The sequence below is a fragment of the Ursus maritimus genome, unplaced genomic scaffold (assembly GCF_017311325.1).
Source record: "Ursus maritimus isolate PB19 unplaced genomic scaffold, ASM1731132v1 scaffold_17, whole genome shotgun sequence".
Classification (NCBI taxonomy): domain Eukaryota; kingdom Metazoa; phylum Chordata; class Mammalia; order Carnivora; family Ursidae; genus Ursus; species Ursus maritimus.
Window position 1 is genome coordinate 24,051,831 of NW_024424119.1, and position 24,882 is coordinate 24,076,712.

The following is a 24,882-nucleotide window of genomic DNA, read 5'->3' on the forward strand; positions in this document are numbered from 1 at the left end:
TTTTTTTTTTTTTTTTTTAAGATTTTATTTATTAATTTGACAGAGAGAGACAGCGAGAGAGGGAACACAAGCAAGGGGAGTGTGAGAGGGAGAAGCAGGCTTCCTGATGAGCAGGGAGCCTGATGCAGGGCTCGATGCGGGGCTCGATCACAGGACCCTGGGATCATGCCCTGATCCGAAGGCAGATGCTTAATGGCTGAGCCACCCAGGCGCCCTGGCAGAAAGAATTCTTAAGAGGAGAGGAGGCCTTGGGGCTCCTGGCAGCCACCGTTGAAAGAACATGTGACCCTTGATCTCAGGATCATGAGTTTGAGCCCCATGTTGGGTATAGAGATTACTTAAATAAATAAACTTAAAAAAAAAACAAAAAGGAGGAGAGGAGGCCTCAAGGTACCAATAGACAAGAGGAGGCGAGGGGCCTGGCTCAACCTACTAGAAAGTTAGCATGAGTGGTAGAAAATATGGCTACCTGGGAGGGGCAAAGCCTAGTGTAGATGCCTCAAAAGCCAGTGGAGAAGTTTAAGTTGATGCAAAAGAACTTAAAATTAGGTCCCAAATTGTAAGGAAATATCATAGGCCTGGGAGTCAGGATACCTGGGTGCTAGTCTAGGCCATGCCAACCTCCAGCTGGGTAATGGCCAAGCCTATTTACCTTTCTGGGATTCTGCTTGCATAAACAGATATGGGCAAAAATGACTTTCTCAATCTACTTCACAAGGTGGTTCAGGTGCTTTGGAAACATCTTTTCATCTACCTTAGAAAGGAATTTATAATAAGGATAATTGCATCCATAAACTTCACATTCTAAAGAAAATGTATTCTGACCATAGGACAGGTAGAATGGAGAGTTCATACCTAACTGAAGGAAAGAAAAGGATGCATGAAGAAGGTGGCATTTTTGTGATAGGCTTGAAAGACAGGAAAAACGAGCAAACACATATTAACAGAAAAGTAGGAGAGTTGCTGCTCATTCTACAGTGGATTTTTAGGCATGTTTATATTACACACACATAATAGAGCCGTGTTTATTGCAGAGTGTTGTTCCTGGCTCCTACTTTAGTGTGGCATTTTGCAGAGAGCAACATGTCTTCCAGTGCCCTGGCCTCTGGCCCAGTTTAAGAACCGTTTCCACAGGGAACGGAAGGCAATGAAGCCCAGAGATAGAAGCATGTTCACGCTCCCAGCCCAAAGGCCCTGGTTCTTCCCTGTGAAGCCACAGGTAATATTAAGTCTAACCGTTCTTCCTTTCTTAATTCCAGTCTTTAGGCATTTGAAAACCTTAAAGTACTTTCCCTGTAACAATTTTTTCCCCAGGCTGAACAGTCTCAGTTCTACCAACTGTGCTTACATGGTGAGGTTTTGACTCCTTCCTTCATTCCAGTCATTTCCCCTCTTGAATAATGGCATCAGCATAGAACACAGGACTTTGGATAGCACTAACCTATCACCTCCAAGGACCTGAACTCCTAGGACCTGAATGCAGCTCAACAGCACATTAGCTCTGCTCATGGCTATGTCACATGGTAGACTTACGAGAAGTTTTCTGTCCACATAAGCACTAGCTCTCTGAAGGTCTACCCTAGCCTACCCCATCACACAGCTTCACCTAGATTTAAATTCCATACTGCTGAAGTCAGCCAGCTACCTCTCTGAGAGTAAGAATCAATTACATACATGTGGCATAGTTTCTAATCAATATGAAGCCACCATTTCACTAGCACCAGTGGACCCTTACCTGTACTAGCAGCCAGCCTAGCCCAAGATGTGATTCCAGGCTCTTGTCTTGATTCTACAGTGCTAAGGCAAAGGTCTGCCCTATATCAGATGTATCATTTTTTTTTAAGATTTTATTTATTTATTCAACAGAGATAGAGACAGCCAGCGAGAGAGGGAACACAAGCAGGGGGAGTGGGAGAGGAAGAAGCAGGCTCATAGCAGAGGAGCCTGATGTGGGGCTCGATCCCATAACGCCGGGATCACGCCCTGAGCCGAAGGCAGACGCTTAACCGCTGTGCCACCCAGGCGCCCCTATATCAGATGTATCTTGAGTTCAATATAACAATAGGTACAGCTACTAAATATGATCATGAAAACTCAACTGATAATAACAGAAGTACAATATCACAGTATGGATAGCGGCTACACCACAGTAATCTACGCCAGTCAGATCGCATGGAGAGGTCTAGTTCCAGGGGTGAAAAACTCAAAAAATCCACGACAGCAGCCAGGATAACTGGAGATTTGGAAACCAGTCTCTGGGAAAATGATAGAAGGAAAATGCAGGGCTTGGTTAGCCTGGGAGGAAAAGAATGCTAAGGCTGTAGAGTACACAGTAGGGACTTTCTTCTCCAGTAACTGCTGGCTTCAGGGTCTCCTCTTGCAGCCTATTCGTTCTCCTTGATCCTTTAGTCAAGGGCTTATAGTGTCATCGAAGTGTGGCCAGCCACTTATGTGGTACTTATGAAGTCTCTTCCTCAATCTGTCTCCTTTTCCCTCCTACTCACTCAGCACAGTCCAGGTGACTTCCTCTTGCCTGGCCTATTTCCAAAGGATTATTAAATTTATATGAAGTCAACACTTCAAAAATCCATGCTGAATATGAGGGTAGGAAAGATCAGTTTTCTCCATTCATTTCTTAAAGAGCCATATCATAAGACTCCAGCCCCTCTGCGAAACAGATTGCTGAGCTGCCTAACATCTCCAAGATTCCTCCTTTCCTGTGTTCTTTGCCTAGGATAACTATGATGACTCAGGGCTCAGGGCTGCCAGGATGGCAAGCAGAAATGATGTTTCCCCTGCTGAAGACCATGGCAGACATGGAAAATCAACCACGTCACTCTTTCTCACTGAACCAGGACTCTGCCTCAGAATCCACCTTAACACAAGCTCCAGGTAGCCACTACTGATCAATGGGCATTGGCATAAAGGGTGAAACCTGCCTACCATTCATGCTTTATATAGCCCACGGAGTAGGGAGTGTGAAATGATTATGTGGGGGCACGTTTAATGGTACTACAGAGGAAGTGTTGAGGCACCTACCTAATCAGGGAACCATTTTTTCAGCTTAAATCCCAGTTGAGATGGGATTCCTTCTGATGAGAGATTTCCTTCTGATGACTATAATCTTTGTATTCTCTCCTGTGTAGCAGAACACAAAAGGGTAGAGCACAGCCCACAGCTACAAAGGAGAAACAGAACTGAGGCAAGCAGCAGCCACACAAAGATTCAAAGTAAAGTACTAAATGGGTAAAGTGTACAGTATATGAATTATATCTCAATGTCTCAATGAAACTGTCAAAAAAAGGTTAATGGTAAAAATAGTGGCTTCACCAGACCAACATTTAGTAGAGGGAGGGACTTGAAAGAAAGTAAAATCCCTTTAACATTATCATGAGAAAAACTAAGCATTAGGTATTTGCTTTTGCATTGACCAAAGTTCACTACTGATGGCAATACTGGACCCTGACACAAAGCAACAACATCTTCTGACAGAGTAGCATGGGGCAAAGTGGTGTAGATTATAAAAGAGGCTCAAAGGAACTGGAAAGACTATAAATCTAGACTGAATCAGAAGAGAGACTAATTTCTTTTTTTTTAATTAATTTATTTATTTGCGAGAGAAAGAGAGAGCAGGGGGAGCAGCAGAGGGGAAGGGAGACGGAGAGGGTAAGAATCTCAAGCAGACTGGGCACTGAGCATGAAGCCCCACGTGGGGGTTGATCTCACGACCCTGAGGTCATGACCTGAGCTGAAACCAAGAGTTAGATGCTTAACCGACTGAGCCACCCAGAGACTAATTTCTAAGACAGTTTCCCAAAGAATATTCCATTAACCACATTGGTTCTGTAACATGTAATAGATGTAACATGAAAAAAATGTCCCATAGTTACACAAGCTTGTGAAACACTGGGTTAAACAAAGCTGGAAAGGTTTCTTTATTGCAGGACTTCTCAGAGCCTTTAAAATACTAGTAAACATTGTGATGGGATAGAATGTTTAGTGTTTCCCAAAGGAATTTGTCTATAAATCATTTTTATTCCCCCATAAAGTATCTCAAAGGATCAATGTTTCTAAGAATTATACCAAAGGAAATGCTGGTCTAAGCCATGCTTGGCTGAGGGCTTCACCAATTCCTTTACAAAGATAAAATTGGAAATTAATATGGGGAACTATAAATCATTTATAATTTGTACATAATTATGTTTAAGTTAACTACATAGTAAAATACATATGGTTCTCACTCCATGATTTAGATGCAGTTAATTCAATAAATCTTAAAGTACCCCTTTAGGTATTGTTTTAAATAGATAGATAGATGGGGTAGACTCTGGTTATGACAGTCAAGGGTCTTGTGATGAAAACAGGCAAAACCAGGCCAGGTACCGCAGTAGCCGGACTCACTTCTTCCTGGGTGTGGCCGGCTGTCATAGTTACACTCCTCAGGGCTAGAATGGTCAAACATGCTTTGTGGCCATTAGTTCCACGTTATGCGTGCACATACATCATCATCATCACAGAAACTTAAAACTGACCCTCAAGAACCACAACCAATTAATCCTCAGTTTGACATCACTGACTAACAACAATAACAAATGCAAGTACGTATCCGTTTGAACTGGCTCCTAAGAATGTAAGACCTAGAGTGAACTCCTACTGGCGCCTGTCTACAAGTCCCCAGGCCAGACCTCCTGGGCCTCCTTTCTAGTGGAATTCCCTACTCCAGAGTCTCTCTCTAGAGCCCAGGAATTCACTTGGCTGCCCCACAGTGAAGCCTTTGGGTCATGTGCCAATTTCTGAACTCCAAAGCAGAGCCAGATCCAAAGCTGGTCCCAGCTCTGCCTCCTTCCTTCCTTCCTTTCTCTGGCCCAGATGGCCACATTCCCACTAGAGTTTCCTTAGGAAACAATGACTTGAGAGCCTGCTTGGCCACACCTCTTGCCTTCTTCAGCCAGCATCTCTGGGTATCTGCTGTTGCCTGATTCTCCCCTTCCTGTCCCCTCTCCTCTTCCTGTACCCGTTCTCCCAGGGTCTACTGGAAGGCATGAAGCAGCTAAGCCCAAGAAGCTGAGTCTCCATGGGGCACCTGGGTGGCTCAGTTGTGCGTCTGCCTTCGGCTCAGGGCCTAATCCCAGGGTCCTGGGATCGAGCCGTGCATCGGGCTCTTCCTCTGGGAGGCTGCTTCTTCCTCTCACACTCCCCCAGCTTGTATTCCCTCTCTCGCTGGCTGTCTCTCTCTCTCTGTCAAATAAATAAATAAAAAATCTTAAAAAAAAAAAAAAGAAGAAGAAGAAGCTGAGTCTCCTATATCCTTCCTAGACACAAGGCTCCATCTGCCCTTTCAAGAAGGGGAGCTAGTCCCTGAGGTGAATCAGATTTAAGTGAAGAATGCTCTGGTTTCCATTTTTTTTTCTTTCTTCCTGTCTTCCTTTCTTCCTTTCTTTTTTTCTTCTTCCCTCCCTCCCTCCTTCCCTTCCTCCCTTTCTTTCTTTTTAAAAAATTTATTTATTTATTTGAGAGAGAGAGAGTGTGTACGCATGTGGGGGCAGAAGGAGAGAGATTGAGAATCTCAAGCAGGGGCGCCTGGGTGGCGTAGTCGTTAAGCGTCTGCCTTTGGCTCACGGCGCAATCCCGGTGTTATGGGATGGAGCCCCACATCAGGCTCCTCCGCTATGAGCCTGCTTCTTCCTCTCCCACTCCCCCTACTTGTGTTCCCTCTCTCGCTGGCTGTCTCTATCGCTGTCAAATAAATAAATAAAATCTTAAAAAAAAAATCTTTCTATAAACATCCATTCCTTTAAAAAAAAAAAAAAAATCTCAAGCAGAGCACAGAGCCCCACACAGGGCTCGATCTCTCGACCCTGAGATCATGACCTAAGCCGAAATCAAGAGGTGGACCCTTAACTGATTGAGCCACCCAGGCACCCCTCTGTTTTCCATTTCTTTTCACTCTGAGCAATAGTCGGTCAAAAGCAGCAGGCAGCTGGGGGCTGGAAATGATTCAGCCTGACATCCAGCTACCCACTGAAGCACCTGCCCACAAAGGCTACACTTGGAGCGTTTAAGACAAGTCACCTCTAAGCAATCTCACTCCAGAAGCATGCTCCCTTGGCATACGTTGCCTGGAAGATAGCAGCCTGGAAACTGCTTTTACCCCAAGTGCAGCTTTCCAAGCTGGTGTCAGAGAAGGCAGGTATATGTCCTTTTCTATTCTGACTCTTGCAGGTGGAGCAGTAACTCACATATCTATTCTAAAAGAAATCAATGAGGGGTGGCGGGGCGACTCTGTTGGGTGAGCATCTGGCTCTTGATTTCGGCTCCGGTTGTGATCTCGGGGTCATGGGATTGAGCCCTGTGTTAGGCTCAGCACAGAGTCTCCTTCTTCTGTTCCTCCCTCCGTGCACATTTTCTCTCTCAAATAAATAAATGAATCAAATCTTTACAGAAAAAAAAAAGAAAAGAAATCAGTACAAGAGCCCAGCTCAACCAATTAGAGAGAAAACCATTATAAGCTTAATCAGGATGATGGTAAAAGGCCAGGCCAGAAACTGCAACATAAAACACTCTCTCAGCCAACAAAGGATCTTATTTTTTCTTCAACAAAGTGCTGCTGGGAAACAACAACAACAACAACAACAACAACAAAACACCATGGCTCCTTGCTGCCACCAATTCACTTGCATTTATCAAAGCAGGTTACAGGGAAAAAGTATTCACTGGCAGGTAAGCACATTTCTCAGTATCCTTTTTGAGGCTGTGGGGGCCAGTATCACTCTGGTCTTTGGCTTTCCAGGACTCTTGAGTCCCTCGTAACCCCAAGAATGCAGTTTCAACAGCAGAGCAAAGGAAAAACAGCAGCTTTCTCCCATATAATCAGTCTCTGAAGACAAGAGTTATACAGACCGCTCCCCCTCAATTTCCTGGGGTGGTGATGGTGCCTCTTGCCTTCCAGATATCTAGGCTGGAAACCTGGAAGTCATCCTTGCCTCCCTCCCTCTCCATGAGACCTCTAAACAGGTACCATATCCTCTTACTGCACTGTATTAGTATCTGTATATGGGTCCCTCCTCTCTTGCTGCTTTAGTGTAGGCTTTCATCATCTCTTGCCTGGAGTTGTACCGTACCACCTCCATTTTAGTTTTCCAACCTCCAATCTCACCTTCTCCCATCTCTCATCCACTCCTGGAGCGATAGTCCTAAACTCAAATTTGATCATGTCATTCCTTTAAACCCTTCATTCATTCAAATGTGCCCTTTTGTTTCTTCCTCCATGCTCTTTGGCTGGAACGCTTGCCCTCACCACATCTTATTGGTCTGCCAAGTTGCTAGTCTTCTTCTAAGCACCAGTTCGGTGGCAGTGTCACCTCTGTGAAGCCTTCCCTGATCATTTGACGAGAGCACTTCCTGTTTTCCTTTGGCCCTGCTTGACCTGGTTCTTACCTTGTGCAGTGCTCACTACCTGCAGCACCTCAATCCATCCTGACTGTGTGTATCCGAGAAGCAAGCAAGATTCTGTGTTATCAAGCCCGGCACAACATCTGGCAGAAAGTAGGTTCTTCGTGTTTGTTGACTAAAGAGAGGAGTAGTAAAGGAGAAGGGGGAAACCTGAGAAAACCTGATCCTCGCTTTGCAATATAGGAAAAGAGAGAAGGATGTGCCTCTTCCCAGAACCTGAGAAATACTACTAGGTTGTAAGCCACATGGACCCACTAGGAGAATCTACCCTTAAACTGAAAAGTCATCTGACTACAAGAAGGCAACTTAAGGCTCCCAGACCACAGAATACACATAGGTCAATTTTTCACAGTGCCTTCCTGCTATCTTTACAACGTTCTGCCACTTTCAGGGGCTACTATGGCCTACTCACCAAATTACCGTCTTGACCATCCCCATCTCTGAACGTCAAGAGGCAGGAGTCTGAGACAGCTTTCCAAACTCATGCGGTCAAGGGTCAAAACTTCAGCATTGCTCATCTTCTCCCAAGGGAGGTGTCACTATTTCTCAGGAGCACCCTCCATTGATTTCCACTCTTTCCTGACATGTATCTAAAAGCTTCCTGCAGCTGTCTGAGCCCATCCTTTTCCTGGCTACCTATTAGAGAAATCTCACTTGTCTCTATCCTTAAAGTACCCGGAAATGAGCATATGCTCGTGAACTAAACAAATGAGTTAACGGATAATATGGGTTTCAAGGAGGACAGACTAGCATTTCTTTCAGGCCTACAGAGACCCCATCTGGTGCGATACGCTTTTTTTTTTTTCCTGGTCTCTTAGGTCTCTGAGAGAGCACAGGAGGTAAGATTTTTGCCTGACATAATTAAGTCCTTAAAAGCTCCATTTGTTTTTTTTGTTTGTTTGTTTCTTGTTTTGTTTTTTCGACAAATCTCTTCCTCTCCAATTGCAGCCAAAGAGAAGACATAAGACTGAGGCTGCACCCATCAGCCCAACAGACAAATAGGGCCAGAGAGCCTATCCCTGCTACTCACACAAACAACAGCCCAAATTTAATCCAACAGTTCAACAGAGAGACTTGGACATCTGGGAGCTTCCCTAGATCAGTGAGGTGCATGTGTGGCTTGGACACAGAACTGAGTATAAGGTATGCCTATTCCTGGCAGTTTCTTTGGGAAAATCTGAGTGCTCAGAAACACTCAGGATTGTCTAGGAGATGAACACAGCAGAGTGGAGCACGGGGACCATGTCTCCAAGAGGAGTTCTCATTCCTTTCATAAGGAGACAGGAAGAGACCCTGGGGAGCTCTCAGTGATAGGCCCAGGCCTGGTTCAGCTGCTGAGATGCAGCCAGGCCAATTAAATAATTGCGATGGGCAAAGAAGGGAAGCCACTCCTTTCAGGCAAAGTCCCATCCCAGACAGGAGGCTCCATGCAGCTGTGGCAACAGCAGCAGCAACAACAGGGCAGGGATCTCTTCCTCTTCCTCCCACTAGCTGAGAACTAATGCTTAAATTAGCACCTTGGAAACACCCAGATCTGCCGGCTGTGCCTTCTCTCGCAGCTCCTGCCACTCCCTTAGGCCTCCTTTTCAAGCTTGAGGTTCTCATTCAAGTAAATAAGAAAAGAATAAAAATCTTCTTCCCCTGAAGAGCTTTTCAAGTAAAGAATGCCTTCTCGATTCTTTCCACCACTATGGGCTAGGGAGGGTTATTTAATGATGGAGTCCCTGTGATAGGCCTCCATCAGTGCAGCTCGGTTCAGATGCTGATGCTGGCATTGCTTTGTTTCCATTAGGGCTAAAGGAGACAGCCCCCACTTTGCCTTCAGAGGGGCTCACACCGAAGGACTAAGCAAGCATGAACAATAAACTGCTGCCAAACTGCATCTGTGTTAGTAACTACTGTGTCCCCAATACCTCGTGTAATATCTGGAACAGAGCAGATACAACTTAAATATTTGATGAATGAATTAGCTAAAACAGTGATACCAGCTCCCTATGATAGTCCTTGGAAGACAGAATGAGGAGCTATTGTTTAAATTTTAAAGTTTAAATTGTTTGTGTGAGATAGTTTGTCTTCATTTCATAAATGAGAAAACTGAGTCCAGAGAAGAGGAGAGACTTCCTAGAGGTCTCAATAAATAATGGCAAAAAATGAAATAGGTCACAGCTGAGTCCAAGCCTAGGACCCTAGTTTTTATGGTCTACCCAAATACCTCTAAAGAGTCACTTCGCCCTTCTTTTCTGTGGTATACCATTTTGATTCCTTATGCCCTGAAACAAAGGCTCTTTTGGAAACTCCACACAAAAGTCTGCTGGTCTCAATAATACACAGAGCATTTAAGGAGTTCTGGGGATCCTCTAAACTTCAACTGGGAATAGACTTCAAGAGGCAGAGGTCTACAGGGCAATGTCTATGCCCCCAAATGGAGGGATGACTGTATTGACACACCCAAAAGGCTCTCATCAACCTCAACAAAGTATCCTCTTGCACAGAAGGGCTCCTTTAGCCTTCAAGAAAAGGGTCTGAAGGCAGCCTTTTCTGATAAGTGCTTTCTTGCATGAGCATTTCTATTCCAGAGTCACACAGACCAGAAGCATCTCAGGAGTCTTCTGGGGTCACTAGTCACTCAAACTATCATTGAGAACTTCAGGCAATAACAAAGGCACCAAGGACAACTAAGAAGGCCTTGTGACCCCATACCTTCCCTCCTTTCCTTGGGGAACTATTGCCTACCTTCTTAAGAACCCCAGATGGGAGGCAAGAACCAACTCATTGCTTTCTTCTCCTGACTCACTTGGACTTCCTCCTCCTACTTCATCCACCCTCCCTTTTGATTCTCGATTAGATGCTTAGCACTGGAAGGGCAATCTAGTTTGACAAGCCAGGCTGGAAAGATAATCCAGAAAGGAATGTTCTCTTAAGCCAGGCTAAAGTTCTTCAAGTTCATGGGAGAGACTTCTCATCAGGATTTTTGGGCCCTCAAATATTCCAATGACGGCATCAGGCTAGGAAAAATGTCCATCAGCATCTCTCGCCCCACTTTAATGTTGTATACTTCTGTAACGCTTCATTGTTTGGGCTTCTAGAACTAAGTAGTCATAAAAAGGGGAAAAGGCCACTTATTTCCTCATAGGTGGCTCCCAATGATTCTATCATCCCCCAAAAGGTGTGGCTTAGAGTGGGTCATGGGTCTCTGCCAGGGTCTGTCTGGTCTGCTGTAATGGGTAGGTTACTTGTTCAGGAAGCTACAAAGCACATCTTTATCCAGGGGCCCAAGGGCCCAAGAGTGGAACCTACTCCTCACCTCTCTGCCTAACATAGAAGGAGGAGCCATAGGGAGCCCCAGATCTTCAAGCTTGGAGAGCTCTGCTCGGTTCCAGCAGAGCTCAGAGAATAGGGCATCCACACCTTCACGTTCCTGGCCTGCCCTGTCTCCTTCCAGCTCCCCTTCGGGCTCCAAGGAGGAAGGGAGATGGAAAAGTGAACAGAGCAGGGCACTCCCTCCCTTCCCCCTCTTCCTGTATCAGCTGGCTAGGCCTCCGCGGTGCCTCTCGCCCCGCGGCCCACCGCCGGACGTACAAGCCAGTCAGGTACCACCCCCCCCCCCCGAGCGGTGGGCATGTGCACGGTCTCCCCTAGGGCTGGCCTCGGTCTCCCGCCCTCGCCCTCCCTTTCCATCCCCTCCGCGCCGGCGACGATGACATCATTCCTCCCAGGCTCCGGGACCGCGGACAGGCAGCAGGATGGGCGCCCAGTACTCAGTGCACGTAGGCCGAGGATGCTGGGGGCTCTTCCGAAAGGGTGGGCACAGGCGGCTCCAGCGCGACCCCGCCCCCTCTCCCGTCGGTTCCGGAGCTCTCTCATCCGCGCCCCTCTTTCTCCACCTCCCCGCTGCTCTCTCTCCTCCGCGACTTCGGCTTTAGCACCCCCCCGCCCCGCCGCCTGAGACTGCCTGCGCTCTCCTCAGGAGAAGAACGGAATTCAGGGGTCCCGCACCGACCCCCCTGTCGCCACCGGTCCTCGGCCCCGGCCCCGCGTTCCCATCCGTAACCAACGAACTGGAGGGCTAGCCCCCCCCCCCTCCTCTGCCAGCCTATTCCCAGTCCCTTTTAGCCTAATTGCTTCTGGCCCACAGAAGGCATCACAGGCCTCTAGGGCTAAACGGCTCCTCACCTCTCATCCCAGCCCCCTGGGCCTGCCGATGGCGGTGCCCCATGACAATTCCCTTCCTTTCCCAGCTAAGGGCCTCCAACTAGCGGTGTGCACCATTGTGCCCCAAACGTTCCATCCGACGGCCCTCCCCGTAGCTCCCTTGGCCTGTCTCTGCTGACGGTGCCCTAAGCCTTTACAGGCCTCTTTGCTGTCACCCCGCGTATTCTCCCACGGTTTTCTTGTCCTGCAAGTCCCCCCTCCCCCGGCAATGCGATTTCAAGTCTCCCTTTGCCCCATCCCAAGGCGCTCCCTCCGCAGCCACCAAGGCCTGATTCTCTCCCTCCCCCTCGAGCAGCGCCACCTCCCGGTCCTGGCTTGCCCGCCGCCCGCCCCCTCACCAGCGGCTGCATCTCCGAGTGCGCGGTGGGCACCTGGAACCGGTCGATCTCCTCCATCATGGTGCCGGCGGGCGAGTGGGCCGGGGGCCGGGCGCGGCCAGGGACGCCGACGGGACCGCACGGGGCGGCGGCCCCAGGAGTCGGGTGGGTGGTGCAGACTAGGCCGCCCGGGACTAGTCGGGCGGGCAAGCGTCCGGGCAGATGGAGCGGTGGGCGCGGGGCGGGAGGTTCGCTGTCTCGCTGAGGCCGGCGTGGCTCCGTGGGCTTGCCTTAGTGCTACCGCGGCTGTGGCCGGGCAGAGCCGCAGGTCTTGCCTCGCCTCCTCCTCCGCCGCCGCCTCCTGTCAGCAGCTCAGCCACTGCGGTGACTCGGCAACTCCACTTCCGGGTCCGGGACACCGCCTGGATCTGCATTATTCATGAGGAGGCAGTGCCTGGGTGCTCCAGCCCCTCCCATATGCGGGGGGTTCTCAAGCGCGCTGCCGCGGGTCTTATTATTCCTGAGGGGGCGGGTCTTAGTGGAGCCGGAGGTTCCCCGCGCGCCCAGCCCCGCCTCTCCCTCAAGCCGGGAGGGGGCGTCAGCGGCGCCTGCGCCTTGGCTAACGGTTGGTTGCTGGGCAACCGCGTCAGGGAGGAGCCGATTCTATACTGCAAGGGCGCGGGGACCCACAACGACGGATGTCCCCAAAGAACCCCTGCGACTGGGAATTGAAGTGAAAAAGAATCCAGATTTCCTGTGCGTGATCGAGGGGACAAACTCCTTGTCCTTAGGCAAGAGAGCATCTTGAAGGTGTTCCAAGTGTTGAGGTGTTTCCTGCTTCGTCCAAGATGCCCCAGAAACAGCCGCCTCGTAGGCAGGTAACACACACCCCGACTGCTCTCTCCCAATGACCTCTGACCTTCGCCACCAATGACCACAGATCATATTCCTACTGATCCTTCATCTTCCTTTCCCTGTTGACCCTTAACCTTCTCTCTCCCTGTGACCCCTGGCCTGTGTTCCCACTGACCTCTAACCCTCTCCTTTCTTCCTCTAATCCTAGCTTGCTCTCCCACACTGCCCCTGACCCACTATTTCCTACTTCCCTTCCACTTGTCCTCCCCTCCCCTTTCCATTCCCTCTCTCCACTCATACAGACCCTCCTGACCAACCTATTCTCATCCCCCACCCCCACTCCCACTAATGCATCCCTCATTCCCCTCACATTCTGGTCCCAAAGAAATTCTTTTCCCAGCCCTTCGCCGTATGCCCAGTGCTGGGCTAGATGGAGACACAGGCCTTTGAGAGCCCACAGAAGGAGTGCAAGAGAATTGTACAGCAGACCCAGAAGAGATTATTTACAGGAGTTTGGCTTAGATTTTCTGTGCTGGGCGACTTGTCAAGAGAGGTCAGGTAAAGAGGAAGAGGAGAGAGACCTTTTTCCCATTCTTGCCCCCCCCCCCACCTCACACACTTGCACACACCAAACACTAGCCCCTGACCATTTCTGGAGCCTCATATGTCCCACTGCTGTGAGCCTCTGGGCCACTCCTGTGACTTATTCAGGCATGCGAACTTTGGGTCCTTGTTGCCACCTGGCCATATGTCATTCCTTCTCACAGGAAACCCAAGAGTTAGCCCCTTCACCCACCAAGTACAGAGTTCTATTTTCCTCCCCAGCATCACTCTGGAAGGTGAGATAAGGCCCAGCTTCTCAAGGATCCCTCTGTGGTTGCCACTCAGTCCTTTAAGAAATCATTTTTTTCTAAACCCTTTATGAGTTATCACCTTGGTACTAATAGGCAGTTTCTGGCTCCGTGAAGCAGGACTTCTATTTATTTATTCTGAATTTCCCTCACTGAGATCTACGTATTTTGAGGTTTGGAGAGCACACTTGTGTCCGTGATGTTTGTGACTTTACACACTTTGGTCTGGCCTTCTCCATATTAGCCTTTGCTACTTTGCTTCTTTCACCTGGCCTTCCATAGCAGGTGGACTCATCTTTCTTAGATCTCTGCAACCATGAGGAGGCTACTATTCCTATGGCCATGCCCTAGTTTTATGCTGGGGTTGGGCTGTGTTTTGAAGCTCATGTATTGTGCTTGGGCCTACTGACTTTAATTTACATGAAGTTTATTTTAAATTCAGCATTACTAATGTCTGAAATGAACATTTTAATTGTACATGTTGACAAGTTTTGAAAAATTTATACAGTTGTGAACTACCACCACAATTGAGATATAGGACACTTCCTCTACCCATAAAGTTTCCTTGTGCCTCATCCCAGTCAGTTCTCCCCAACCCTCCACCCCCAGGTAATCACTGCTTTCTGTCACTGAAGATTATATTTGTCTTTTCTAGAACTTATAGTTTGAACAAGCTTGGGATCAGTTTCTCCAGCCTATGAGGGGAGACATTCGAGGCTGGTTTTACTGAGAGCAGAGAGAGGTGACAGCAGACAGGAAGCAGAGAAACCTGGGTCAACTGGTCCAGTGCATATCAGCACTGCCCCCTGGAGGGAAGGGCTGTTTTTATGTTGTGTAAATATTGGTGTGTGGGGTGTGAGAAAAGGATGGGTTGTGCTAGGTTTTGTTCCTCAGTCTCTTGTCTCAGTGAACAGCAGTCTGGGTCAATGGTGATCTGGGCGTGGGACAGTCTAGAGAGGTTTGAGAAGTTGTGCCTTTCCTCTGGGAACTCAGCCCAGTGGGGGAGACAGAACACAGGCATACAAAGATTAAAGAGGATGGGATCCCTGGGGCTGGCAGGAAGAGAGACATGTAGATTGGAGCAGCAGAAAAGGTTGAGGGAGGAGGTATCAATGACTTGGATGCCTGCAGTGGAGAGGGAAGGTCAGGATTGAGCTTGTTGGGGGACAGAGAAGAGTTTAACTCCATTGTTCATGTCACTCCACTGATCAGACCTTTCAATGGCTCTCTCTTGCTCTCAGGATAAAGTCCCAAAAGTCTGACTTGTTTTATATGGCCTGCAAGACCTAGCACAGTCTAGCCTTGCTATCAACCCTACTTCAAATGCCACCATTGTTCTGTGAAAATTCCACAGTCCCAGCACACTGAACTACCCTCACTTCCTGGAAAGTGACATCCACACACTCTTCTCCTCTAGGCCTTTGGAACTGCTGTTTTCTCTACCTGCTTGGTATAATCATTTCTGTCTGCTGCCACCTGTTCCATGCCACTGTCCCTCAAATCTCTTCATTTCCTGGTCATGCATCAGGTTTCAGCTTGGCTGTCATATTCTATAAGGGATTAAGTCCCCTTTCTGGAGGCAGGATAGGGTGATAGCCCCCCGAGACTATAAACTCAGTGATAGCAAGGATCATGTCTATCTCATTTATTGTTGAGTTCCTAAACTTAGCACAATGTCTGGAATATATTAAATTCTGAAAATGAATTGAATATGAGTTCTGAATGCCTGGAGCTGTTCTTCAGAAGTTTTGATCTGAGTGCGTTTGAAGGATAGGAAGGGGTAACCTGGGGTAAAGAGACCAGTGGGGAGTAATAACAAGAAAATGTCACTGTAGAAGCATGTTTTCTGGGTTCATGTTTATATCTGCTTTGGCAGTAGGTCTATGAATAATTCAAATTTGAATCACATGTACCTATGGTTTAAGAGCTGGGCATTAGAGACTTAAGAGGGCAACAATTCTGATGATATAGTCATTCTCATTCCACAATTATTCACTGATCACCTACTATATGCCAGGTACTGTTCTAGGTATTGGTGATACAGCAACAAACAAAAAAACCCCAAATTCCTGTTCTCATGGAGTTTATCTTTTAGTTGTAGGTAAATTATCAATAAATAAACAAGTAAAATATATGGTTAATCAGATGGCGATAGGTGTCAAGGATTAAAATAAAGCAGGGAAGTGGAGGAAGAATTTCAGGGAACCAGAAGATTGTGATTTAAATATAGTCAACAGAGAAGACCTCACAAAGGTGGCATTTGAGAAGACCTGAAGGAAATGAACGAGTTAGCCTCCAGACAGAGGGCATAGCAAGTATAAAGTTCCTAAGATGGAAACTTGCTCTCCATGTTCTGGATCAGCAAGGAAGGGAAGGTGGAAAGTGACAGGAAATAAGGTCAGAGAGGTGTATCCCTCTACTCCATAGGGTTAATCAAATAACCCATGGTATATTCAATTGGTCATGATAGAGCTTCATGAATCATAATTTGTAATTAAAATGCATGAATGTCAGGCACCATAAACCATGACCAGCTCAAAACATCACTGGTAACACCCCAATAACGGAGCGTCCTTCCTGAAAATGTTGAGAATTCCAACTGGCTGCATGTGTGTATGTGCAGGAGGAGTTTTGCAACGTTGCCAAACATTGCCTGGCAGCCAGACTTCTTCGTAGAGAACTGAATTAGAGTCTTCTGTGAACTCCAGTTAAAAGCTAATTTTAGTTTATGACTAACAAATTTTAGTACTTCTTTATAACTCAGTTAGTTACCATAAAAAAAATCAGTCTGGAGTTTTGCATCATTTGCCTGTGAGAGCCAAAGAAAAGACTTGCATTTTTGGATCATTTTATGGTCTCTCCAGAGGCCCCTCACAGCCAATACTTTTAGAACTGATGATCTTGATGAGGGGTGACTAGTGTAGGGGGGAATCGGCAAGAATACATGCAAGGCCAAAGAAGAGTCTTAGGTGATTCAGAGATTTTTGGTCTGGTGACTGGGCCTGGGATCCATAGAGGAAAGGACAAGAGGAGGTGAGTGGAATCTAAGGCCAGTCGAAGTGCTTCTGTATGTTCAAAGTAAGATATCCATGCTCTTATGACCCTTCTCCTCAGTGTCATTCTTATACCTCGTACCTTCTTCAAGCCCTAGATATGATCCTTTGCCCCGTTAGCTCTGAAATAGCTCTCAAATCAAACCTCTTTTTTCATAGTCTCTGCCACCTCCTTAGCCCAGCCTACATCAACTCTCAGCCAGAGTGCTGTAAAAGCCTTGTAACTGGTATTCCCCTCATCCACTCATGCCCCTTTTAATTCATTCTCCGCAACTGCATCAAGTGATTTTTTCAAACTGTCAATTTGATTGTATCATTTCCACTCAGAACCTTTCCGTGACTTCCCATTGCTTTTAGGAGAGGGACAAATTTTTTAGATAACCCTTCTGGGGCCTATAAGGGCTGAGGCCCACTTGGAGCTCTAAGCCTTAACTTTTATCACTCTTCCCCTATTATTGCTGTACTTTAGTTCTATGTACTTCTTTCTGGAACACTCTTCAAACCCTCCCTCACACAAGTACTCCTAAGATTTCAGCCCAATCATCAATCCCCACAACCTGCCCCAGTGCTGTTGCCGTGTTAATGAAGATAGGGTTGTTTCCTCTATTATGTAGAAATATATCTTGATCCTTTCGTGATCCTTCCTTCCTTAATGTATGTATTTATTCACTTGTTTGTGGGATTATTTGATTATTCTATGTCTCTCCCATTGGACTGTGAGCTCCTTGAGAGTAGGACCTGTGGATGTTTTTGCTCACATCTGTTCTCAAGTTCCTAACACAGTGGCCATCACACCAGAAGCTCTCAATAAATGATTATGAGTGAATGATAGAGTGTGATTAGGAAGTAGCGTAGGGTGTTATGAAAGCATGTAGCAGGATATCCTAACACTGATTCTGGGGGAGGGAGGGAAGACTTCTAGGAGGAGCACTGTGATTTAAGGTTTGGACAAAGGAAGAAGAGTTCAAAATGTAGGATAAGAAGAAATGACCAGAGAAGTTAGAAGACAACACAAAATAGAAGACATACAAGAACATACATAGAAGACAACAAAGAAGAATAATGTCCTAAGGAAGAGTGTGTTTATAGTGAGTTTACAGTGTTTATAGAGTATGTGGTCAGCTGTGTCACATGCTGCCAACGGGTCAATGAAGATAGGAACTAGACCTAGCTATTAGATATAATAATTAGGAAGTCACTGGTGACCTTGGGAAGAATAATTTTCAAGATAAAAGCCAGACTGAATTGAGCTAAGAAGACAATAAAGACTGTGTAGACAAGGATTTTTTTTTTTTTTTAGGGATGAAAGTAAAACTTGAATATGTTAAATGCTGAGGGGAGGGACCCTGACATAGAGAAGAAGTTGGAGATCAGGAGACATATAATATTGACTAGAGCCAAGTTTCTGAGGAGGTGAGAGTGGATCATTTGTGGACAGGAGACAGAACACTGTAACAGGAGAAAAGAAAGGAGGAAGGGATGAATGCAGATGATGATAATTTAGAGGTTTAGTGGCAGGAAGTAGTAGTAGTAGTAGTGTTATGGAATTCCTTCTGGAAGTGATAACTAGAAAACAAATTTTGCCAATGGCAGTTCCATTTTGTTATGATTATAGTCATGCTATTTTCAGAGTTACGGTCTGAGGTTTGTCATGCACAATTATCAGATTACAAAACAGCTGTGAGCATTTGCAGCCAGAACTTTGTCTCCTCCCCTGTTTACTGTGGAGCCTAGCACATTGTTAGTACTCAGAACATGCCAGGTACTCGAATAACAATGGCAGAGGGCTCTTGTGCTTATCCCTGGGCTTTGCAGCCTGCAAGCTGATGCTGAAGAGTAATTTTGATTCTCTGTCTCCAGCTGTGAGCAAGTGACATGGAATTGTTTTCTGCCAGTTAGGGATTTGTATGGAGCGTTTGGTCTTCCCTATCGCTGAGACAGAGTTGTATGGAAGAAGCAGGCAAAGGACGCAGCTGTTGATCAAACTTTTTCCCTGTTTTGTGTCTCAAAATACTTTGTCCTACTCATGGAGTCACTGGATTCTGGTTTGTATGGTGCGTTTATGTCCTCTATTTTTCTCACCTCGTAGATTTGAGAACTCTTGGAGGTGGGACCAACTCAACTTTGGTTCTTCTTTAGCTGTCATCCTAGGATCTGGTACATAGTAGATGCTTAATAAATACTGAATGAGTGAATAATGACTGAATGAGTCTGTTGATGAGTAAATAAATTCATGATGGGAAGGTCTGTACTGCAATACTCTGAACGCTAACTTTTCTTTCTGGGCCTGCAGCAGAAGCTGCTTGTGCCTTTGTCTTAGTCAAAGCAGCTTTATTCTGTTAATTAAGTAGGGACCCTACTCCTGATGCTAAGCTTTTTCCCCTACTTTTATTTTTACCTTTTATTTTATCCATTTTCTTATTTACTTATTTTTCCCATGTGTCATATATTTAGCCTCAAATCTTGCTTTGGGACAAATTAGAATATAAATGGATAAAAAAAAAATCTGATCCCAGGGTGCCTGGGTGGCTCAGTTTGTTAAGCTTCCGAATCTTGATTTCAGCTCAGGTCAGAATTCTCTCTTGTGGGGCGCCTGGGTGGCGCAGTCGTTAAGTGTCTGCCTTTGGCTCAGGGCGTGATCCCGGCGTTCTGGGATGGAGCCCCACATCAGGCTCCTCGGCTATGAGCCTGCTTCTTCCTCTCCCACTCCCCCTGCTTGTGTTCCCTTTCTCGCTGGCTGTCTCTATCAAATAAATAAATAAAAAATCTTTAAAAAAAAAAAAAAAGAATTCTCTCTTGCCCTTTCCCTCTGCCCTCTCCCGCCCCAAGCACTTGTGTATGTGTGTCCCCGTGCTCACCTGCTCACTCTGTCTCTCTCAAAACAAAAAGAAAAATCTGCTGGTCTCTGGACAGACACATGGTTCCAAGTCTCTGTACCTTTGTTAATGATTTTGTTCCTCTGCCTGGAATGCCCAAGGCTTTCCTACATCTAGTCTTTATGGACCTGGCAAACTCTGAGGCACACGGATTTTAGTCGAGCTCTTTAAATTGCAAAGAACATAGGCTCACTCACGTTGCCTCAAGTAAACTGAGGGTGGGTGAAGGGGAAAGGGTGCATGTGGGGGTTTGTGGATGGGTATTATAAATACACAAGTAGCCTGGAATCAGAATTGGAAAACTATTGGCTCTGAAACACATGTAAGTACTCATTACTTTCTCTGTCTCTCATGGCCTCTCTTCTCTTAGCAACTATGTTTCATTCCCTATTTTCATTTCCCAATCAGCCGACTTTTCGATGGTTTCTGCTCCCTTGTAACTTTAGTATGTTTCCAGCTCATCGTGCCGCTTTGGCCTCTCTCTAACTCGCAAACATCTCCATACTATCTCCATCCAGTCACCAGTTCTCTCAGGAGTTCCAGTTCAAACTCTTGGAGTCTAGCTTATCTGTTCATGCTAGACTGTATCAGGGAAGGACAAGATTCCGTGGCTTTCTAAGCAGCCAAAACTGTGAGCAGGGCAGTTTCTCTTGCAAGGAGTGTAAGGTATAACCTGCTTTACTCCAAAGTAACTTCTACATCGTTTCTGAAAAATCTCTTTCTCATACATTGTGCAGGAAGGGCCTCAGATTTCTTCCAACCCAGTGCCTCCATTCAGGGCTGACATTTACATTACAAACGGTTCTGTCCTTTAGAGAAGCTTTTACTTAAGCGTTGTTGTTCGTGTGTGTGTGTGTGTGTGTGTGTGTGTGTGTGTGTGTTTTAAACAGCCTGTTTCTGCAACGAATTTTATTTTATTTTTAAGACTTTATGTATTTATTTGACAGAGAGAGAGAGAGCATGAGCAGGGGGAGCAGTAGGCAGAGGGAGAGGGAGAAGCAGGCTCCTTCCTGAGCAAGGAGCACGATGTGGGACTCAGTCCCAGGACCCCGGGATCATGACCTGAGCTGAAGGCAGGCAGACACTCAACTGACTGAGCCACCCAGGCGCCCCTCTGCAATGGATTTTACTTTTATTTATTTTTATTTTTTGTTTTTTTAAGATTTTATTTATTTATTTGGCAGGGAGAGAGAGATCACAAGTAGCCAGAGCAGCAGGCAGAGGGAGAAGCAGGATCCCCGCTGAGCAGGGAGCTGAATGTAGGACTTGACCCCAGGACCCTGGGATCATGACCTGAGCCAAAGGCAGACGTTTAACTGACTGAGCCACCCAGGTGCCCCTGCAATGAATTTTAAAGACCTTGGTGTAGGGGATTTATATTCTGACCATGATGGAACAGTCCATACTGGACTTGCCCTCCCACTGTAAACAGATAAAATTCTGGACACAATATATGCCACATGCCCTCAGGACAGTGATTCCCAAGGGAAGGAAAGCATCCAACATGAGTCACATGTTTATCTTTGCTCTCTGGCTGGGGACAATTTCTTGACCGTGACTCAGAGAGGTAGATCCCAAAGGAGAGTGTGCTGATACAGTGAGATAACCCAGATGTTAGAAATAGCAGACAAGGGGCGCCTGGATGGCTCAGTCATTAAGTGCCTGCCTTTGGCTCAGGGAGTGATCCCAGGGTCTTGGGATCAAGCCCCGCATCGGGCTCCCTGCTCCGCTGGGAGCCTGCTTCTTCCTTTCCCATTCCCCCTGCTTGTGTTCCCTCTCTCCCTGGCTGTCTCTCTCTCTGTCAAATAAATAAATAAAATCTTTAAAAAAAAAAAAAGAAAGAAATAGCAGACAATTACTTCAAAGCAGCTTTTATAAATATATTTGTGGACTTACAGAAAATATTGACTTAGTGGATGGGGAGTCTAAGCAGAAAAATGGAAACAATAGAAAAATAAATATCAGAATGGAAAAATAATTGGACGGGCCTCACAGCTGAATGTGAAGAAGAGTCCATTGAAATGATCTAATCTGAAGATCCGAGAGAAATAAGATTAAAAAATATGAGCCTTAATGACCTCTTGGGAACATGTCATATATGTATGTCATGTATGTTATTGGAATCCCAGAAGGAAATAGAGGAGGGGGGAAATATTTGAAGAAACAGTGGCCAAAATTTTCTAAATTTGATGGAAAATCAGAAGTTCAGTGAGTCCCAAGCAGGATAAATATAAAGAAAACTACCCTTAGGTCCCTCATAGACAAAATACTGAAAGCCAAAGATAAAAATAAAATCTAGAAAGTAGCCAGAAATAAATGACACATCGCATACAGGGTAGTAATGATATGATTATGGCTGACTTCTCATTGTAAACAATGAAGGTCAGAAGACAATGTAATGACATATTTAAAGCACTGAAAGAAAATTACTGTCAACACAGAATTCTACATCTCGCAAAAATATCCCTCAAATAAGAAAGGTGAAATAAATACATCTTCAGATAAACTAAAGCTGAGAGAATTTGTCATTAGCAGACCTTGACCTCAAGAAGTACTAAGTGAAGTTCTGTAGGCTAAAGAAAAAATGATACCTGATAGAAGCTCTATCTATGGGAAGGACCAAAAAGTACTTGAAATGATAAATATGTGGCTAAAGATAAAGTACTATCTTTTTTCCCTTCTATACATTTTCTTAGAAGACATATGACTGTTTAAAGGAAAAATAATACCATTATAAGATGGGACTTATAATGTATATAGAAATAAAATATATGACAACAATAGGGCAAAAGATGAGGTGGTGGTGGTAAATGGAATTAAGATGTTAATCAGGTTATTACACTGTGAAATATGAAGTGGTATGTTATTTATTCTTAGTGGACTATAAGTTCAGGATGCTTATTGTAAACCTTAGAGTAACCACTAAAAAGTAATACAAAAAGGCGAAGCTAAAAAGCCAACAGAGATAATAAAATGAAATACTAAAAAAACTCGGTTAACGAAGGAAGAAGATGAACAGAAGAACAAAATGAGCAGACAGAGGGAGGCAAATCCTAAGAGACTCTTTAACTATAGGAAACAAACTGAAGATTGCTGGAGGGAAGGGTGGGGTGGGGTAGTTGGGTGATGGCATTAAGGAGGGCACTTGATGTAATGAGTACTGGGTGTTAATATGCAACTGATGAATCACTGAATGCTACCCCTGAAACTAATAAAACACTATATGTTAACTAAATTGAATTTAAGTAAAAAAAATTTTTTTTAAAAAGCAGATGGAAAAAAATAGAGAACGAAGAGCAACATAATGAAGACAACCATACCATTGTTTTCAATTAAAAGGTAGAGTTTCTCAAGCTAGGGAGAAAAAAGCAAGACCCAACTAAATTCTACCTATAAGAGATACAGTTTAAACATAAAGACATAGATAGGTTGAAAATAAAAGAGTAGAAAAAAATATACCCTGAGAATGGTAAGCCCAAGAATGTTGTGTTATCAGAACTAAGTAGGCTTCAAGGCAAGGAATATTCTCAAAGAAAAGTAGGGACATTTCATACTGATAAAGGATCAATTCAAGAGGAGACATAAAGTCACAAACATGTATGTACCTATTAACAGAAGTTCAGGATATATGAATCAAAAACTGACAGAGCTAAAGGGAGAAATAGAAAAATACACAAAGGTAGTTGATTTTAATACTTGTCTCTCAGTAATTGAAAGATATAGAAGATTTGTTGGGATGCCTGGATGGCTCAGTCGTTAAGCGTCTGCCTTCGGCTCAGGGTGTGATCCCAGAGTCCTGGGATCGAGCCCCACATCAGGCTCCTTCCCTGGGAGCCTGCTTCTTCCTCTCCCACTCCCCCTGCTGTGTCCCCTCTCTCTGGCTGTCTCTCTCTCTGTCAAATAAATAAATAAAATCTTTTTTTAAAAAAGTTATAGAAGATTTGTTAACCAACTTGACCTAATTAACATTTATAGAACACTACACCCAAGAACTGCAGAGTGTTCATAAAAATAGACCATATGCTAGGACATAAAGTAAGTCCCAAGACATATCAAAAGATTAAAATCTTACAGATTTTAATTCAATTCAAATTTAACATCCATCCATGAGAGAAAGAATCTCAGCATACTAGGAATAGTTTGAACAAAACGGAATTAAATTAAAAATAAATAGCAACATCTTTAAAATCCCCAAATATTTAGAAATTAAGGAGCACACTTCTAAATAAAGGTAGTCAAAAGGAGCAAGGGCAGATGGTAGCTACACTTGTAGTGAGCTTGGCATAATGTATAAATTTGTCAAATCACTATGTTGAACACCTCAAACTAATGAAACATTGTGTGTCAACTCTATTTCAATAAAAAAGAAACAAAGAAAGGAAACAAACAAGGGAAATTAGTAAACATTTTTAACTGAGTGGTATGAAAATATAACATCACAAATTTGCAGGTGCAACTAAAGTTGTGCATAATAGAAACATATAGCTTTAAATGCCTATTTTAGAAAAAAAGGAAAGATTTAAAATCAATGTTTCATAGAAACAATGAGAAAAACAATAGAGAAAATTAACAAGCCAGACATTCATTCTTTGAAAAGATTAATACAATTGACCAAACCTAACAGGGCTCATCAAGATAAAAAGAAATCACAACAGCAATATCAGGAATGGAACATGAGAAATCACTACTGATCCTACAGACATTAGAAAGGATAATAAAGAAATATTACCACAATTTTATGGCAATAAATTCAACAATTTAGATGGAATGGACAAATTTTTTGAAGATTTATTTATTTATTTATTTATTTATTTAAGAGAGAGAGAGAGAGAGCAGGAGGGGCAGAGGGAAAGAGAGAGAATCTCAAGCAGACTCTCACTGAGCTTGGAGCTGGACATAGGCTTGATCTCACGACCCTGAGATCATGACCTGACCTGAAATCAAGAGTCTGAGGCTTAACTGACCGAGCCACCCAGGTGCCCCATAATAGACAAATTTCTTGAAAAATGCAGTTTACCTTAATTGACGCAAGAAGAAATGGAAAATATGAAAACTCTGTACCTATTTTTTAAAAATTGAGTTCATAACTTAAAACCTTCCCACAAAGAAACTCCAGGCCCAACTGGTTTCACTGATGAATTGTCTCAAATACATAAGAAATAAATAACACCAGGGGTGCCTGGATGGCTCAGTTGGTTAAGTGTCCAACTCTTGATTTCAGCTCAGGTCATGATCTCAGGGTCAAGAAATTGAGCCCCATGTCCGG

At 44.9% G+C, this 24,882-nt stretch overlaps 1 protein-coding gene and 2 long non-coding RNA genes across 6 annotated transcripts in view; 2 read left to right on the forward strand and 1 right to left on the reverse strand.

Moving 5' to 3' along the window:
• LOC121103078 overlaps positions 1–3,373 on the forward strand; it is a 7,520-nt gene extending 4,147 nt beyond the window's left edge. The window contains exons 2-3 of the long non-coding RNA XR_005835212.1: positions 2,735–2,892; positions 3,147–3,373. This is a non-coding gene — a long non-coding RNA (uncharacterized LOC121103078). The remainder of the gene's footprint in view (positions 1–2,734; positions 2,893–3,146) is intronic.
• FAM219A (family with sequence similarity 219 member A) overlaps positions 1–12,487 on the reverse strand; it is a 52,067-nt gene extending 39,580 nt beyond the window's left edge. For 2 of the 4 annotated variants that reach the window (XM_040631540.1, XM_040631538.1), the window contains exon 1: positions 12,003–12,482. In XM_040631540.1, the coding sequence (XP_040487474.1) occupies positions 12,003–12,062 (60 nt within the window). In that variant the 5' untranslated portion in view covers positions 12,063–12,482. Of the gene's footprint in view, positions 1–12,002 lie in introns of all 4 variants that reach the window. The other 2 variants (XM_040631539.1, XM_040631541.1) reach the window with 2 other exon arrangements.
• LOC103667048 lies at positions 6,348–9,332 on the forward strand. Its single transcript, XR_005835211.1, has 2 exons — positions 6,348–8,595; positions 9,245–9,332. It is a non-coding gene; the product is annotated as an uncharacterized LOC103667048 (long non-coding RNA).
• Positions 12,488–24,882: the final 12,395 nt, after the last annotated feature.